At 42.6% G+C, this 17,364-nt stretch overlaps 1 protein-coding gene across 1 annotated transcript; it reads left to right on the forward strand.

The window, feature by feature from the left end:
• The first annotated feature begins 11,681 nt into the window (after positions 1–11,681).
• Positions 11,682–14,570, forward strand: LOC136357180 (uncharacterized). The gene is made up of 2 exons (XM_066312143.1): positions 11,682–11,874; positions 13,410–14,570. Exons 1-2 carry the CDS (start codon positions 11,838–11,840, stop codon positions 14,234–14,236), a joined length of 864 nt encoding a protein of 287 aa, XP_066168240.1. The 5' UTR covers positions 11,682–11,837; the 3' UTR covers positions 14,237–14,570.
• The last annotated feature ends 2,794 nt before the right edge of the window (positions 14,571–17,364 follow it).

Below are 17,364 nucleotides of genomic sequence, written 5' to 3' on the forward strand. Positions count from 1 at the left end.
GCGCTTCCACGAGTTGCTCCTCGCCGGCTCGCCGCTGGTCGCCTCGGCCGCCGCCGCCGCTGCAGTTCGCGAGAAGCACTTGGGGTGCTAGTGTTTGGGCCCAAATGGAAACAACTGCACGAGGCCCATGTAGTCCGGCCCAATATGTATAGCCAGTATAATTCGATCCTTTATATTTGTGGTCGGAGGTGGTGAGATTAAGCTGCACCGCCATTTTAGATTAGTACGTTGTCAGCATCGGTAGCGCCTTCACTTTTAATACTTACCCGTGTCTCCATCGCAAAATATAATAAGTTTTGATTAGATAAGATACATCCTAATATTATAAATCTAGATAGATCGTTTATCCGGATTCGTGGTATTAGGATATGTTCTATCTAATCAGAACTTCTTATATATTTTGGGTAGAGGAAGTACTTGCTCTATCCACTCCAAAGAAAAGCTTAGGGCATGTTTACTTTGATACCATTTTCAACCTTACCAAATTTTGGTAAAGTTGTCAAAAAAAAGTGGCTACATTTAGTTTGCTGCTAAATTTTGGTAACTATACAAGAAATCCTATCAAAATTTTAGCAATTTGCCAAAATTTTAGTAACTATGCCAAAATTTGGTAAGATTTTTTTTTTCATCAAAGTAAACAGGCCCTTAATTCTAGTTATAGAACTGGATGGGTGCTTATCAAGTTCATAGATAGAATTAAATTATTATTGTTTTTATAATAACAGGTCTACTCTCTCCATCTCAAAATAACTCAATTTGTGATAGTAATGTAACATAAACTAGATTCATTGTTCGAGTCACTTGGGAAGGAGGAAGTATAGCTCAGGAACGGGAGAAATTCTTGGCGTGCGGCAGAGGAAAGCTGTCATTGCCTTCGTCGATGATGTGTGCTGCTAATGTCCATTGCACAACACTGATTAATTTATCAGCTCATTGACTTCAATACATTCAAGTATTCAATCACATCCTAAATTAATGGATACAAGGGCACGTGTCCAGCTGTCGTTGGTTCAGGAGCTGATGGCCTGGTGCTGATCGAGACGCTAGCTCAGCTGCAACTGCAAGAATGTAAAACAATTAATTAGCCAAGCTGACTGTAATCACTGGTTCAGAAACTGATCCTGAAGATCTATTCACATCTCAAATACTCCCTCCGTCTTGAGTTTTTCTTGCACTGTTTGACTACTCGTCTTATTAAAAAAATTGAAATTATTATTTACTAGCAAATATGTCCGTGCGTTGCAACGGGTGAAAAAACGTAATGATAATATACGTTTTTCATGCATAACCATGTCGATAACAATCAGAAAATTAGAACTACGAAACTTTATTTTCTAGCGCGTTTTCTTTTGTGCTTTTTTCTGACATTTTTCCCTCACGTGGTTTTTTAAACCGTTTTTATTTTCTGGCGCATTTTTTCCTTTTTTAATATACTGTAGAAACTTCTCTTTTTATAGTTAGATTAGATTAGATTAGAGATAAAGAAGATATATAAATGGACTAAAAAACGACGAATATAAATTTGACTTTTTTCCTCCGCGCTTTTTTCCGTCCTTTTAATTTTTTTTCTCGTGCATTTCTTTTACGAAGGGTTTTTTTCACCACTTTCACATAGTGTCAAACCTTTCTAGATATAATAGGATTCGATTTTTTTTACCGCATCACGTATAATTCCTTTTTCTTTAGAAACAGACAATTTTTTCGCCCTTTTTTATCGCGTCAACGGAGTCGGAATCGTTTTGATTTTTTCCCTTTTTTTGGATCGGACAGATTTTTTTTTGCCCGGTTTATTTCGCCCGATCGATTTTTTTTACCGCGTCACATATAATTCCTTTTACTTTGGATTTTTTTCGCCCTTTTTTTACCGCGTCGACGGAGTCGGATTCGTTTTGATTTTTTTTCTCCATTTACTTTGGAATTTTTTCGCCCTGTTTTCACCACGTCGACGGAGTCGGATTCGTTTTTATTTTTCCCCTTTTTGGCTTTTTTTGTATAGGACAGATTTGTTTTTTTTTCGCCCCGTTTTTTTATCGGACTTTTATCTTTTTTTTCGCCTGGTTTTTTTATTTTTTTTACCGCGTCACATATAATTCCTTTTTCTTTATCGGAAAGTTTTTTTTCGCCTTTTTTTACCGCGTCGATGGAGTCAGATTCTTTTCAGCTTTTTCCTTTTCTTTTATCGGACAAATTTTTTTTTCGCCCATTTTTTTTTCTCCTGTTTTTTTCGGATCGGACTATTTTTTTCTTTTTTCGCCCGGTCGATTTTTTTACCACGATATATATAATTCCTTTTTCTTTGGAATAGGACAGTTTTCTTTTTATTTTTTTAAACTCTTTTTACCGCGTCGATGTAGTCGGATTCGTTTCGATTTTTTTCCTTTTTTTGCTTTCTTTTTTGTCGGACAGATTTGTTTTTTTTCCACCCGGTTTTTTTCCGCCCAGGTTTTTTTATCGGACTTTTCTTTTTTTTTTTGCTCCACGATACATATAATTCATTTTTCTTTGGAATAGGACAGTTTTCTTTTTATTTTTTAAACTCTTTTTACCGTGTCGATGTAGTCGGATTCGTTTCGGTATTTTTTTCCTTTTTTTTGTCGGACATATTTGTTTTTTTTCCGCCCGGTTTTTTTTCGCCAGGTTTTTTTATCGGACTTTTCTTTTTTTTTCGCTCGGTTTTTTTCTCCCGTTTTTTGACGGACGACAGAAGCACCTAGAGAATTTTCTTTTCTCCAATCCAATACAGATCGGATCTCTTCCAGGGAAATCAGATTTTTTTTCTCCAGGGAATCGGACTCTTTTTTTTCGCTTTTTTTATTCATTAAACGGTTTGTCTCTCGGACTTTTTTTTCCCTTTTTAAGGGATCGGGTGTTTTTTTTGCCAGGGACGGGTGTTTTTTTCGCCCGGTTTTTTTTTCACTTTTTTTTTGATCGGACTTTTTTTTTCGTCCGGTTTTTTTATCGGACAAACTTGGTTTTTTCTGCCCGGTTTTTTTTCACCCGGTTTTTTTGACGGACGATGGAAGCACCTCTTATTTTTTAAGTAGTAGTAGATTTATTTTATGACTTACTTTATTATCCAAAGTATTTTAAGCACAACTTTTTATTTTTTTTATATTTGCATAAATTTTTTAAATAAGACGAGTGGTCAAACAATGCAAATAAAATCTCAAAATCCCTTATATTATGGGACGGAGAGAGTGTATGTAGTACTACTTAATTAGTCAGATAATTCAGAGCTGCTGCTCGAGGTCGTCGTTGATGTCGGTCAGGCTGATCTGCCCGGCCGGAGAGAGGTCGTACGTCACCGGTGAAACACCTGATGACCTGAATGGTGATGCTGCTGCTGTCCAGCTTCTCCAACTTCCGCATCCGTGTCATCTCGACCCATATTTGCTGTGTGCAGCGCATTGCCAAAAAAGAAAAAAAAAACAGAGAGAGACCAATTGACAGATATGTGCAGCCTGAGCTGATTTGAGTTCTAAACTAACAATATTCAGTTCAATTCAGGGGCGGATCCAACGTGGGTGAGTCCTCCCTACACCCACAAGACCCATGGATACCCCGGAGCACCTCATTCAATTTTTTCGCCATAAATGATAAACTAAAGGTCTCTAAATGGCTGGAGGTTAAAGAAACTGTTTTATTAACCCCCCCCCCCCCCCCCCCCCGCCCCTGGTTCAATTCAATCTCTTATTCGAAAAAATATTCAGTTCAATCAGATGGTTTTATTTTGTGAGTTGTGCTAGCTACCTCATTGCGGTTGATCTCCTCGAGTCGTCAATAGTGAGTACTCGTGACGGTTTAGTACTGATCAATGGTCGAAGACTTGAATTTTACAACTTAATTTAAGTTAATTTTAGAGGTTTATTGTTGTACTCCATTTTTAGTATTGTCTTTTAAATCACGAATAATTAATACATGAGTAAAAATTGTACCGTGATTTTTTTCTTCATTTATATTTCTATAGCTTATTAGCTATAGCTGAACCAATCAGAGCATAAGACACACTCCCTCCATTTACTATCGATGTATTAATCAAATGATATAAATTAATTAGTTACTCCCTCCATTTCATTTTAGGTTATAAGACGTTTTGGTCAAAGTCAAACTACTCTAAGTTTGACTAATTTTTTTTAAAAGTAATAATATGTTTAACCCAAGAAAAATATATTATGAAAGTTTATTCAATTATAGATTTAATGAAACTATGCTGATATTATAAATATTACTATTTGTTTATACAGAATTAGTCAAACTCAAAATAGTTTAACTTTGAACAAAGTCAAAACGTCTAACCTGAAACTGAGGGAGTAGTTTTCTAGAAAATGGGATAAACCCAGCCTCTTCATCCAATCGGATGTAGAATTTTTTTGAGAATTAATATCATTTTTATGGAAAATCGCAAAAGTAGTGGTCAACCGGGGAAAATCGCGAAAGTAGGTCCCTGTCGAACGGGTGCAGTTCGATAGGGCGCCTATCGAACGGCCAGAGCGCGACTGGCGAGGAGATCGGAAGGCTGCCGTTCGACAGGTCCTGTCGAACAGCCCCTGTTCGACAGGCAGGGCTGTCGAACTGCCCCTGTTCGACAGGATATCCGTCGAACTGGCGCAGTTCGACAGGGTCGTGTTCTCCATTTATTTGTAATAATAATTTTTTTTAATAATATGTAATTTATTTTAGTGTGTAAGAAAGGAAAATATTTTTGTAATGTTATATGTATATGATTTAGGGTTTTGATAATGTTTGGTCAGAAATTGTAGTATTTATTTGTTGGTTAAAATATTTGAATTATTTAGTTTCATTATTTTTATATTTGAATGATAATTTGTCATGATTCATTCGAAGGGTATGCTACTGAGTAATTATCCGAAGAAGTTTATGAAATAGTACTGATAGTACTAAGTTAATCGTAAAGTGTTTCTCAAATAGTACGGACAGAACATAAATGACTAAAAGTTTAATACAAATATATAAGTCAAGGACGATCAGTGCCCTTCGCACGCTTGCTAGGTCCTCCCTTCTTCCTACGCCTAATCTGCTCAGTAGGATATGTCAAATTATCAGGGGGGTGCCTATCTCTAGCTGCCTGCTGTGGTGTCACGTCTGGCCCCTGACCGGCCTCCGTCTCCTGCGTCGGCTGTGTGACCTGAGGTGCTGCGTGCCAGTAATCCATCCCTACTTCTCCCTGGGGAGGATCAGTGGAAAAGAAGTCCTCAATGAATGCTGTGCGAGGGGAGTAAGCAGGCATTCCGTGATGCGTCGACGCCGAACCGTACTCATCGTCTGTTTGCACAAGAGGGAGAAACCAAAAAATATGGCGTAGTTAGTAACGATACATATAATTAGAAACTAAAGCGTGTTATTGTTTAAAATGACTTACATGTGTGCGGTGTGTGGCCCTGCTCTGGCGCACGCGGAGTGATATGAAGTCCCCATGCTGATGTGTTCAACACGTTGTCCCCCGTTGGCATGTAAGGGAAGTGTGCCGACCCAGATACTCCCTGCGTGGGGTGAACATAAGGCAGAGTTTGACCCCTCACTGGCCACACGGCATTTATGACAAATTTATCGTGCACTGGATCTACCCCAAACATATTATACAACCACCCTAACACGTCGTTCAAACCCATATGCTCCGGTGCATTCAGACTAGTATCATGGAAGGCATATACAGTCAAATCCACCCCGCTATCACATATTTGTATAGGAGCATCGCCATAATACAGACGAATGGGCATATCACCTAACATCCTGATAAAACATGACAAATAGTCTCACGTTTAATCATTTAATCATTCGATAATTACCCTATTACAACTTATACTACATTGCCGTGTACTAATTTACAACTATTAGTAACAAACAACTAGTTTAATAATCCAAATAAAATATAACACCTTTGTACCTATTTTAACACACAACATATCAATAATATGTACTAACTAAGAACTAATTTAACCATACAATTACTTAAATACCTCTACCAACATTTAGCAATAACAAATATGTGCTAACCATACATACTAACATCGAACAATGCGAAACAATTAACAACTCTTAAACCAATTTTTTATTAAACTTTCATATGCATTGTACTTAGGGATTACTAATGTATACCTTAACTTCACTGCTGGAGGGCGTCGCCAACCCTTTCCTCCCGGCCGGCGCCTCCTCGGCCTCCTCTCCGGCCTGCTATCCCCTCCCCTCGCTCCCTCCGGCGCTCACGGCGACGATGTGGCGACTCTCGGCGGCGGCTGGCGATGTGGTCCTCAAACAAATCGAACAAGCATCGCGGCCTGGGTGGACGGGGCTTTAAACCGGCCTGTCGAATGCCCATTGTTCGACAGGGTCGGTGGAGGGCCCTGTCGAACGCCCCCGGTTCGACAGGCCTCGCGGCGCCGGGTGATGGGCCCTGTCGAACTCCCTCCGTTCGACAGGTGAGCTTGTCGAACTCCAGCCGTTCGATAGGGATTTGTCGACTGCCCGTCGTTCGATAGGTGCCCTATCGAACTGCACCCGTTCGACAGGGAGCTACTTTCGCAATTTTCCCCGGTTGGCCACTACTTTTGCGATTTTCCATAAAAATAATATTAATTCTCAAAAAAATTCTCGGATGTACACCACCAAAGATAATTAGTTAGTTATTGATACTTTCATGCAAACAAATTAAACCTACCAAATATTATATAGCTCTACCTTGTCCTCTCTCCTACTAGTTCGTAAAATCGTACTACCGTTCTGGGGTCTTGAGAAAAGACCACCATAGAAGTTTCTCATTTTGAATGGGATAGATGATTTTAAAGGTGCAAATTGCACAGTGAGGACTGATTCATCAACCTACCACCTACCTGTGTCACATATTTATCATTTTCTCATTCAAACCACTCATACTATTTTGTCATGCGAAATCCCAGAATAAAGTTTACATCTTAGGTGGTGTTTGGTCGGAGGGACTAAAGTGGGGCTAAACTTTAGTCCCTCTCACAGAAACATAAGGGGCTAAACTTTAGTCCCTCCAACCAAACACCACCTTATTCCTGTCTTATGCTAATTTCTGGATTTTAGTGAGATTGAAGATGTACCGCTAATTTCTGTCTTATACTCCATCCGTTCCCGATTGTTTGATGTTTTACCCCCTAACATTTATGCATGAATAATTAACGTTTTGACGTATTGCTTGTATAAGTGCCACTACTTAATTCTATGCTTAAAATATTTCCTGTGTGGCTTACTCCCTCCGTAAAAAAAGAAAACATAACTTAAAAATGAAATGTGACACAGTCAACTACAACGAATCTGACACATCATATCCTAGGTTATCTTTTTTTTTTAAAAAAATGGAGGGAGTACTTGGTTGGTGCCATTTGTGCTAATTCCCTGATTAAAATGACCACATACAACCAATACCAATAATAATTTAGGATAATTTATTAATTTTCACCTTTAGCTGATGTAGCTCACCAATTATAGAACGATCAACATATTGGACAGAGGAAGTAAAACATATATTCGGAAGCACATTCATAGGGATATAAATATGTTGTTGCGTGTGTGCGTATAAGTCTACCATGTAATCGAAAAAAATAAAGAAATACTGTATTACGTGTGTAGTGCATGTGAGTTTACGGTGTAATAAAAAAATTCCATCTTAAAAAAAGAAAAAAAATGCAAAACGCTGCATAATAAAACTAGTACTACTAGTACTCCATAAACTAAAGATGTGGACATCACGGAGAGGTGGGTCCCACGGTTCAATCAGGGAGGCCAACACGCACATGGCCACATGGGCCATGGCCGCTGGTGTTAGCTCACGGCACTCGTCTGCGCGCAACACGTGTCCCCTTCCCCCCCGCCTATCTGTTGCTTGGCGGTCTCCATGTGGGCCCCGCGCCCTTCCTTTCCGTGTCTCGGATAAGTGGGCCCACGTCACTCGTCCCACCACCACCTCTAACCCACACAGGGCCCCACGCAGACTAGACAAAACCATAGTTATTGAGACCGGACTGGTAATCGAACCGGTGAGGCTGTCGGTTCAATGGTTCACTGGTTCAACCGGTTGGATCGGTGGTCTAATCCGGTTCAATAAATACTAAATACATTGATCATTCAGTGTAAACACAAAGAGCCAAGTAGTCTGGTGGTGGAGGAGTTTAACTAACTCCCACGTGGTCGTGGGTTCGAATCCCACCCACGCCAACCACCACCAGGCCGGTTCAAAGCGGTTTTATACCCCGGTTTAATAGCGGTTTTTAAGCAAAACCGGGCGGTCTAACCGGTTTATAGCCGGATCGATTGCATGCCGGTCTTTTACCTGGACCGGACCGGTGGGGCTCTGGTTCTGGTTTTTTCCGGTCCGACCGCCGGTCCGGTCCGGTCTTAATAACTGTGGACAAAACACAAACAAGCAAGCACTGTAGAAGCTAATATCTTGGGCCGGCCAACTGCTCAAAAGAAAAGAAAAAGAAAAAAAAAAGAAAAACTGATATTGGTAGTCAAAGTTTATTGTTCATGCTGTCTTATTCATAATTGGTGCTATTACGAGAGAAGATTTGCAAGTGTTCGCCCATTTGCACGGATGCTTTGGACAGTTTGTCTGACGAAAAACAGCTGCTGCAGCTTTGCCTGTTTTGCGAGCAGAGCTTTCTATGGAGTATTATCCATCACATTCATATATACTCCTCTGCTACTCCCTCCGTCCCAAAAAAAGACAAACCCTGGTTTCCGTGTCCAATGTTTGACCATTCGTCTTATTTAAAAAAATTATGAAAAAAATTAAAAAGATAAGTCGCATATAAAGTATTCATCATGTTTTATCATCTAACAACAATAAAAATACTAATTATAAAAAAATTTCATATAAGACGGACAGTTAAACGTTGGCACGTAAACCCGTGGTTTGCCTTTTTTTTTTGGGACGGAGGGAGTATGCTGCATTTCTCTCTGCATTATGTGTGTGTTCCCTGATTTCCATGTCGGAAATGCCAGTGACACTTGCATTCATCTGCCATCGGTTTTTGGAACAACCATTGCTGTCTGTCTGAAAAATGCAGATGCAGAGCTTATCCTGAACGAAACGACGCAGCAGTTTTTGGGTTTCCAGCCGCTGTTTCATCAAGTGGCCGAGCAAGCAGAAGCAGCGGTTTGTGAATGAAATCCACGCGCCACTCATATTCATGGCTGATCCTGAACTGAATTCAATGTGTCCCACAGCTTAGCACTAGCTTATCATGCACCGATCGATCCAGTCAGTGGCGGAGCCAACGATGTCATCAAACCCAAACGATAATATGTATTTCTTACTTATTAGTAATGGCGGAGCCACGTTCAACTCAAGTGGTGCACACGAATCCCAGATCCAAAATTTCTTACTTAAGAACACTAAAATGTGCAGTGCTACATTGATTTTTTTTCTAGGCTTTTAATGATGAGAAAATTCCCTATCTAGCATCAGAAAAAAAATTGCTCTTCCCTCTATAGCACCCAACTTTCAAAAGTTCCCTATCTATGCACCATCAAAATTTTTGTTCCCTATCTAACACTTCCGTTACTCCCGTTAGCCTCCACCGTCAAAACAATCATGGACCCACCCTCAGGAATTTTTTTCGTCGCTCTTTCTCTAGGACAGAGCGCGAGCGCGACCTGCTTTCCCCAACCCGCGTGCGCCTCTCAGCAAAACCCTAGATCGCCGTCGCCCCCATGGATGGAGACCCCCCGGGCGGCGAGGACGGCGAATCAGCCGTGCAGCGAGGATGGCGACCCCCTGGGCGGCCATTGGCGCCGGCGGGCTCCCCCGGACGGCCAGCGCCGGCGGCACGGGAGGCCATCCCTAGGCCTGCTCGGCCGGCTAATCCCAGGCGGGCGCAGGACAGGCAGCTCATGGCCACGGCGGCACATGCAGGCAGCTCCCAGGCGGGCACGGACAGCAACCCCCTAGATGGTGCGGGCAAACAGTCCGGCATGGCGATGAACACAACCTTTTTCTTGCTTTTGCCCTGGATGTGAATTTGGATGATTTGGATGGTTATGGTTATCTATGGATGTGAATTTGGATGCTCTCTAAAATTTATTTGGTTCATTATTGTGTTGCAAACATGCTGTTGTTGCAGACATGCTGTCAAATTTCTCTAAAAATTTTAGATATAGAAAGGTTAAAAAACTGTGAACAAAATGAAAAAAAGACGTACAGACATCTGGACACTAAATGAAAAAAAATAAAGAACAAAAAAAAATTGTGAACAGAGAGAGGGAAAAAATGTATAAAATACAGAAGGGCAAAACCGTCTTTCCTCATGCAACTTAACACCGTCACCCTCAAAACTAACGGAAGTGTTAGATGGGGAACAAAAATTTTGATGGTGCATAGATAGGGAACTTTTGAAGTTTGGGTGCTATAGAGGGAAGAGCAATTTTTCTTGATGCTAGATAGGGAATTTTCTCTTTAATGATAGTGCACCACCTCTGTTTGGACGCTAGCTTCGCCCCTGCTCATTAGTAACATTTTACAAGTATTTTCGATAATTAACAATGGTGATCTCACTAAGATATCTGAACTGTAAAAGGCTTTAGTTAGTTAGTTTTAGTTAGTAATCTGTTCTTGTCCCACTACAGGCGCTGAAGCTTTTGGTTACCATCCAGACTTTGAGTGGACTAAGTAGGTCGGATGCGATTAACAATTTACTAATTGGATATCTGAAGAGAGCGATCATGAGTGAGCATATCGCGGTGCAGTGCAGTTTGCATCTTTGTTCAGGTCGCTGTCCATCGATTTTAATTTCGCACAAGTCAAACCCTTTTAAAACAATGCAGCATAGTGATCGCCGAAAGAGAGCCATGCTGCCTTTACTGCCAAGTTAATTATGATATATTATTAGCACTAGAGTTCATGCCAGTTGACTTGAGGTTGTCAGATTTTAATCGATTTGGTGCTGATTTGTGGCACGGATCATCGCAGCAAGTCAAAGCAAAAATCGAAAAGTAAGTTTAAAAAATTTTCAAAGTTCAGTAGAGTAATGGGTGGGCTAGGATCACAGGGGACACATAATCGCGTGGGAAAATCCTTGAATATTCGGCGCGAAATAAGGGATCCATCGATCAGTAGACGCATGATCTTCATGAGCTTGCTTTGAAGCAACTGGATGCTGCCCAAAAGCAACATTTCCGGTGCATGATCTCCAGTTAATTTGATGCATGGGTTTCTTGATCTGACAGTGTTTTTTTCATAAAAAAATTGGAAGAGAACTGGATCTGATGATATGTGTCCCTATCTTGAGATGACGTGTATGTGTCTGTCAATTTCTTGAAACAATTTTTTTTTTGCCTTTTTTACATTCACAGAGGCATTGACTTGGTGTGTACAATTAGCTGCATCTGAAAAGAGGGGGAAGAAATGTGTGAAAATCTTTTTTTTTATCTACCTGATAGTTACACTTGCGTTGCTGTCTGAATTGATAATTGCCTAAAAGTCAGGTCATGTGTGCTGAAACTGTTAGATGGATCTCCCTCCCCTTGAGCCCAACGGCTCAAGGGGGCCTTGACCCGCGCCCTGATCGGGGGCGCCCAGCCCAATGGCTGGTGGGCCCCCGTCACACTGTGCCATATAAAGAGGGGTGGAGGACGGGACGGCATAACGACACAAGGAACGAGGTTCGTCGCCGCCGCCGCCACTCCACCCAAAAACCCTAACCGATCGAGGGGGCGCAGCCAGTGACGGGAAGACTCCACCGCCGCGCCACGACCTCGCCGGGATCCCCTACGACCACCACTGCCGCGCAGCACCGTCGCCGTCACGACCGCCATCGCCGCCGCCGCCCACGTCAAGCAGAGCGACGACAACGACGATGGCTGGGACTTCCTCTTCATCCAACGCGTCAACCGGTCACATCCCTAAACCCTTTCCCTTATTCTCTATTGTTGTTCAATCATCCATCGCAAATAGAACCACCCGACTAGATCTAAACCTAGGTGATCCAATAGACAACACTAACAATGGTATCAGAGCAATCCTAGCGTTTAGATTGGTTGGGGAAAGAAATCCAAAAGAAAGGCAAAGAAAAGCAAACGATCCAACGGATCGAAAAGATCGAAACCCTAACCCTAATCTTACCTCGTCGCCGGCCGTCGTTGACGCCGGCCACGGAGGGGGAGAGGGGCAAAGAGGCACCGCCGAGGAGCCACTCGACAGCCGCGTGCGCACCCGCGGGTGCACGCGCGCGCCGGCGAGGGGGCCCGCGGCGGCGCCACCATCTCCGTCGTCGCCGGTCTCTCACTCTTCACTCGCGTGGAGGGGTGAGACGGTGGGGGGGGAGAAGAGAAAAGAATAGAGGGCGTGGCGGCGCGAGGGCGTCGGCCATGGCGCGGCGGCGCGAAGGCTGCCGGCGTCGGCGACGCCGCTCGGCACGGCGCACGCCCGCAAGAGAAAGGAGAGGGCGCCGCGGCACAACCGCTCGACGGCGGCGCACTCACCCTTGAGTGAGTGCGCGCATCGGCGAAGGGGAGTGCGATGGCGCCGCCGTGTCGCCATGCCGCCGCCGGCGCTGTGCTAGGGTTTCGGCGACGGCGACGCCGCTCCGTGCAACCGCAAGAGAAAGAAGAGAAGAGGAGCTAGGGTTTCGGCGCCGGCGGCCGGGGGCGGTTTTGTTTGCCCGATCCGCCCGCGCGACCGTCCGATCGAAACCCTAGCGATCGGACGGCCGACGGCGGCCGGACCGAAATCGGCCCATGTGGGAGCGCACGGCGAGCCACTTTCCCGGCCCAGGCCCAGGTTGCGGCCTGGGGAAAGGGGAGGGGGCGCCCGCCCGCGCGCAAGGCGGCCGTGGGCCAACTGGCAAAGGCCGAAAAAGTTCATTTTAGGTCCCTCGGGGCCGAATCAAAAGAAAGGAAGTTTAATAAAAGTCCCTCGGCCGAAGGAAGCATTTTCAATATGTTTAATGATTGTGTTTATTTCTAAGCAATTTGAACCAACGTGAAAATTGTTTAGAGAATAGATAAATGTGAGAAATGCTTCTGAACATGTATTTTGTATTTTTTCATGCAAATTACAATAGAATTTTGAATTGTCTTACATGTTTTATCTCTGTTTAAATTTGAACCAACGGGAGAATTTTACAGAGCGTAAACAACAGAGTTTTGTTACAATTTATATGAATTGTATATAGATCTTCCGCTGCAAATAGATGAAATTGATGAAAATTAGTGTTTCTAAAATTAAATTTCGAACCAACGGGAGATTTTAATTTTAGGAACATTAATTATGTGCTATGATGTTGTAATTTTTCTGACCAACGTTGATAATTGCAATGTTATAGTTATGGCTTTATGTGTTATGTCTATTTTCTGCCCAACGGTGATGTAGACTTAATACATAATAATTTTAATGTTAATTTTGTTCTCACAATACATGATTATCTTAGGTGGCTACTCCTTGATGGGTTACATTAAAGATATTCCGACCCTGAAAGGAGATAACTACGAAGAATGGAAAAGAGAACTCGACCTTGCTTTTATCTTGGGAGAGGTGGACTGGGTGTTGACTACCCCATGTCCTATAGAACCTGCTGAAATTTTCAGAGGTGAAAAAGAGTCAGATGCTGAATGGCAAAAGAGAGAGAGGGACAATGCTTCCCTCATCATGTCGTATGACATTGAGCATGCGAAATGGTCTTCAGCCAACAAGAATTGTTTGGCTGCGGTAAAGAACACGATTGAGCCAACCATATTGGGCTCAATCCCAGAGTATGACACTGTCTCTAAGTACCTCGAAAGTATAAAGAGCCAGTTTAGTGGTTCTTCAAAGTTTTATACGACACAGCTGATAAAGCAGCTTGTTACAGAGAGGTACCATGGAGGTGGTGTAAAATACCACATTCTTAGGATGAGCAATATGGCTTCCAAATTGAAGCAAAAAGATTTGGGCATCTCAGATGACTTTCTGGTCCATCTGGTTTTGTCCTCATTGCCAAAGAACTTTGACAACCTTGTTGTCAACTACAAAATAAGTACAGAGAATTGGAATATTGAAGAGCTCATCTCTAATTGTGTGCAAGAGGAGGAAAGACACAAAGAGACCAATGGTGACTCCATTAACCTTGTCAAAGATAACAAGGAAAAGAGCCACAGGTCACCCTCCTCAAAAGAAAAACAGCCTCAGCATCTGCCTCAGAAACAACAGTTTACAGTTGAGACAAGATCAGTGTCTACACTGCAAGAAGACAAGACATTCCAAGAAAGATCATCTTGACTTCCTGACAGTGATCATGGCAAAGAAAGGTGAGAACATTATTACATTTGTAAAGAATCTCATTATGATTGGTTATTCTAGATCCACATGGTGGATTGATTCTGGAGCAACTATTCATGTGTGTAATTGTTTAAAGGGATTCCGTTCAATGAGGACTACGCAAAGAAGTGAAAGATCCATTAGAGTTGCCAATGGAGTTGAAGCAAAAGTTGAGGCTGTTGGAGATCTTCGCCTAGAACTCGCGAATGGCTTCACACTTTTACTTCCAGACGTTTTTATGTCCCTTCTTTGCAAAGAAACTTGATAATAAGTGTATCCAAATTGGATTTTGATAGATATGATTGCCATTTTGGAAATGGCAAATGTGAACTATGGTATAATAATGAATGTATTGGTCTTGTGTTGCAAGATCAGCTTTATTTCTTTCTGAGAATGTGAATGTTGTGTCCTCGTTGACAAAAGAAAAGAAAGCGAACTTCTGATGTCTCATCGAAATTATGGCACTGTTGTTTATGCCATATTTCGAGGGGGAGAATTGAGAGACTGGTTAAGAATGTAGTTCTTCCTCCATTGGAGTTCTCAGTTTTAGAACGATGCATACAATGTATAGAATGCATCGGTGCCCAAAACACCATATGAGCTATGGATCCTCCGTGTGTGGGGGAGTCCTGCAAAGGATAAAGTATTTAACCCAAAACAGTAAGCTGCCATTTTATTGGCTAATTCTGAAAGATCAAAGGGTCATCGTTTCTACTGTCCAAACAGTTATACAAAGTTTGTAGAAACAAGACACGTCGTCTTCTTGGAAGACGAAATGATTAGGGGGAGCTCGGTAATTCGAGAAATTGATCTTGAGGAGAGGCGGGTGTCTGTACCCGCTCCGTCGACTCAGGAACCTTTCTAATGTTGTGCCAGCAATGCATGACGTTGCGGTACCAACACCTGTTGTTATCTCTCCTGTGGCAACAATGAATGAAAGTGAAGAACCTATTCTACAGGATTCAACAGAAATTATTGCCACATCAGAGGAGGAGCTGCACCAGCCTCAAACATATAATGTGCCAGAATAGGAGGCCCCTAGAAGGCCTGAAAGAGTCGCATATCGAGGATGATCCCATCTCATATGAAGAGGCCATGAGAAGCCATGAAAGATGAAATGAAATCAATGAAATTAAATGATGTCTGGGATTTAGAAGAAATTCCTAAAGGAGCCAAAACAGTAGGCTGTAAATGGGTCTACAAAACCAAATATGACTCCAGAGGGAATATAGAAAAGTTTAAAGTGCGACTTGTGGCAAAAAGGCTTCACGCAACAAGAAGGGATTGATTACAATGAGACATTTTCTCCAGTCTCTTGTAAAGATTCCTTCAGGATTATAATGGCACTAGTGGCACATTATGATTTGGAATTACATCAGATGGATGTAAAAACAGAATTTCTAAATGGTGATTTGGAGGAAAAAGTATACATGGCGCAACCGAAAGGTTTTGTCATGAAAGGAAACGAAAATATGGGATGCCGTATAAAGAGATCCATTTATGGGTTAAAGAAAAGCTTCGAGACAATGCTACTTGAAGTTTGATGGAACAATAAAGAAATTTGGGTTTTCAAGAGAATGTAGAGGACAACTGTATTGATTCAAAGTTAAGAATGGGAGACTCATTTTCCTAATTCTGTATGTAGATGACGTTCTACTGGCTAGTAGTGATGTCAATCTACTGCAGGAAATAAAGAAATTCTTGTCCTCAAACTTTGACATGAAAGACCTCGGTGAGGCTTCATATGTTTTGGGCATAGAGATTCACCGAAATAGAACAAAGTATGCATTGGGATTTTCTCAAAAGGCATATATATAGAAAAGGTGTTGAAGAAATTCAATATGTACAGATGCAGTGCTACACCTGCTCCTATAGTCAAAGGCGAAAAGTATGGGGCATCGCAATGTCCCAGAAATCAGTATGAGCTCAATAAAATGAAAACAAAGCCATATGCGTCAGCTGTAGGAAGCCTACAGTACGCGCAAGTGTGCACACGACCTGACTTGGCATTTGTTACCGGGTTATTTGGCAGATTTCAAAGTAATCCAGGCCTAGAGCACTGGAAATTGGTATAGAAAGTCTTGCGTGATTGCAAGGAACAAAAGGCCTCATCATGTCTTACAGAAAAGCAGAATCGCTCCAGATAGTGGGGTATTCGGATTCTGACTTTGCAAAAGATAATACAAAGTTAACATCGGGATACATGTTTACCCTGGCAGTAGGAGCTATTTCATGGAAAAGCTCAAAACAGACGACCACTGCAGGGTCTACCATGTATGCCGAGTTTATAGCATGCCATGAGGCTACGGGGCAGGTGAACTGGCTAATGAAGTTCATACCCGGTTTTAAAGGTGGTTGATAGTATTGAGAAACCACTAAAGTTATACTGCGATAAAGAACCCACAGTAATGTACTCTCACAACAATTAGTCAAGTGGTGCTGCCAAACACATTGACATAAAGTACTATGTTGTGAAAGACAAAGTCTGGGATCAAACAATCAGTCTTGAGCACATAAGAACAGAAAGGATGCTCGCGGATCCGCTCATGAAAGGCCTACCTCCCAACATGTTCAAGGAACATGTAGCATGCATGGGTTTTAAGGGAAGCCTTATGAATCCTGGACTATAGGGCCCAAAAGTTAAAGTATCTGTTTCTGAATAGAGATGTGTATAGTGGCTGTCGAATCCATCGGTAATTAACCGTGACGATGAAACATGCTCTATATGTAAATCTGTGATGGAATAGAAAAAGCTAAAGGAAATAGTGAGATCAAGGGGGAGAATGTTAGATGGATCTCCCTCCCCTTGAGCCCAATGGCTCAAGGGGGCCTTGACCCGCGCCCTGATCGGGGGCGCCCAGCCCAATGGCTGGTGGGCCCCCGTCACACTGTGCCATATAAAGAGGGGTGGAGGACGGGACGGCATAACGACACAAGGAACGAGGTTCGTCGCCGCCGCCGCCACTCCACCCCAAAAACCCTAACCGATCGAGGGGGCGCAGCCAGTGACGGGAAGACTCCACCGCCGCGCCACGACCTCGCCGGGATCCCCTACGACCACCACTGCCGCGCAGCACCGTCGCCGTCAC

The sequence above is a fragment of the Oryza sativa genome, chromosome 7 (genome assembly GCF_034140825.1).
Source record: "Oryza sativa Japonica Group chromosome 7, ASM3414082v1".
NCBI classification, from domain to species: domain Eukaryota; kingdom Viridiplantae; phylum Streptophyta; class Magnoliopsida; order Poales; family Poaceae; genus Oryza; species Oryza sativa.